Here is a 2,048-nt window from a genome sequence, read left to right as displayed (position 1 = left end):
GCGCGGACGTACGACGCCGTCGCCTGACGCCTCGGCCGCTCCCGCCGGACCATGAACTTTCATGACGTCTGGACGGGGGAGCAGGCAGAGCAGCTGGCGCCGCCGCCGCCGCCGCTGGTTATCACGCGCGAGCAGCAGCGCCGCCGCAGGGAGCTGGAACGCCGGTGTCGGAGACGACTCTGAGCTCGCACTCCTCGGACTACGACTGGGACTCGGAGTAGACTCCGAGTGTAGTTTCAAATGTCGCTTAAAACGTCAAACTTTTAATATATTTCGTAATTTTTCGTGTTTTATTTATTTTGTTTGATTTATATTTCGAACGAAAACGAAGCAACACGCTGCATAATGACGCTTCCGGTGGAGGAGCACTTTTGCCGCCCGAGCACGCGCGGCAAAATGGTGCTTCCGACGGGGCGACTCTTGCACCAACGCGCGGTATCGATTTACAGCGCGTTGCAAACTACATATAGCGCGCCGATTTTTAGAGCTTGTGTTGAAGATGCTCTTGACACATCAGCCGCCGGATCCGCCGGCAGCCGCCACATTTTGCGAAGGCCGGAACCGCCAGGCCAAACAAGGCAGCACAGAAAAGAGCACGAAAATGCGCGCCGCGCGAAACCGCTAGGCGTAACTTGCACGCCACCGAGTGCGTCACGAGCTCGCTCGCCCTGTCTCGGCTCTCCTCCGCGTCCACGAATATTCTGGACTCCTCCAGCGCACGGAACCGCCATGGCCAAACCTTCCTTTCCCCTTCATGCTTCGCCGTATATAACCCGGCCTCCCTTCCCCTCCCTCTATTCACCGCCAACGCGAGCAAGAAATCAAGCAAAGCCATCGATTCTTCCAAGCAAGCAAAGTCAGAGAGCGTGCAAGAAAGCGTCGGCTACACCGCAGTTGTTGCAGAGGAATCAATCGGTCATGGACAAGGTGCTGGCCTTCTCCATCCTGAGCGCCTCACCGGCCGACATCGCCCCCGGCTCCGACGCCACCGGCGGCAGCTGGGCCCGGCTGTCGTGGCGGGGCATGAAGCTGCAGGACGCCCAGGCGGGGCACCAAGCCGGTCAGACGGCGGAGGCAGAGCAGCTGGGCAGAAAGGGGAAATCACAGTCGCAGCTTCCGCCGCAAGAGGAGACGAGGCGGCCGCGGTTCGCGCCGGAGTTCGACGGGATCGACTGCTTCGAGACCATCGTATGGCGCTAGCGAATCAATCGCGAGATGAAACCGTGCGACGATGATTCTTGTTTCGCCTGAGAAGGCGTGTTCTTTGGTTTTTGATGACATGTGTTTCTAACTGCGACCACATGTTGTACAGATTACAGTGTTACCTGTACTAGTGGAATGCCCGTGCTTCGCCACGGCTCCATACCTTATGCCAGTCACAATATTACATGGATCTCTACTTTATGTAGTTTCACAAATATTACAAGTGTACATGATGCGCAAAAACATTTAAGTATATAAAAATAACTACATAATATTTAAAATATCATAAGATCATATCACATAATTTAGTGTAATAATTATAAAAGACAACGAGACCAACATATTATTTCTTATATTATTTATTAAATCCATGCTCTCTTGATCGTGAATAACATATACTCGCACAACATCCTGTATGTTATTCTCAATGTCATTAGCAAGGTACTTGAGTATGTGTATCAAAAATCTCTTTGTCAACTCGTAGCCATCCTGCACAATCAATCTATCGAGTTAGCATGAAGTTTTATTTTCATAAAAATATAAGAATGTGAACATAAAGTACTCCCGGTGCAAATTGGATGAACAAATCATTTATCGCATGAAAGCATAAAAGAAAATACTAAGTAACCAAACAATTTTTTGCAAATAAATGGAAAATATTATTATTTCTTGGTCATTAGGATGATAATACTTTTTTGTAACGATAACCACAGAAAACCACCTGTCAGTGCTTGTTGGTATTGGAGTACTAAGAAAAGTCGGACAATCCTGCTTTCTTCCTCACCCAAATTTCCCCAACTTTAATTTTAAAATAACAACCTTTTCCCAATTTCACATTCTCCCGA

At 49.1% G+C, this 2,048-nt stretch overlaps 1 protein-coding gene across 1 annotated transcript; it reads left to right on the top strand.

The window, feature by feature from the left end:
• The first annotated feature begins 682 nt into the window (after positions 1–682).
• Positions 683–1,212, top strand: LOC124682777. The gene has a single exon (XM_047217394.1). It carries the CDS (start codon positions 730–732, stop codon positions 1,198–1,200), a length of 471 nt encoding a protein of 156 aa, XP_047073350.1. The 5' UTR covers positions 683–729; the 3' UTR covers positions 1,201–1,212.
• Positions 1,213–2,048: the final 836 nt, after the last annotated feature.

Source organism: Lolium rigidum, chromosome 1 (assembly GCF_022539505.1).
Source record: "Lolium rigidum isolate FL_2022 chromosome 1, APGP_CSIRO_Lrig_0.1, whole genome shotgun sequence".
Classification (NCBI taxonomy): Eukaryota; Viridiplantae; Streptophyta; class Magnoliopsida; order Poales; family Poaceae; genus Lolium; species Lolium rigidum.
The sequence above is the reverse complement of the archived record's forward strand: the minus strand, read 5'-3'. Positions and strand labels throughout refer to the sequence as shown.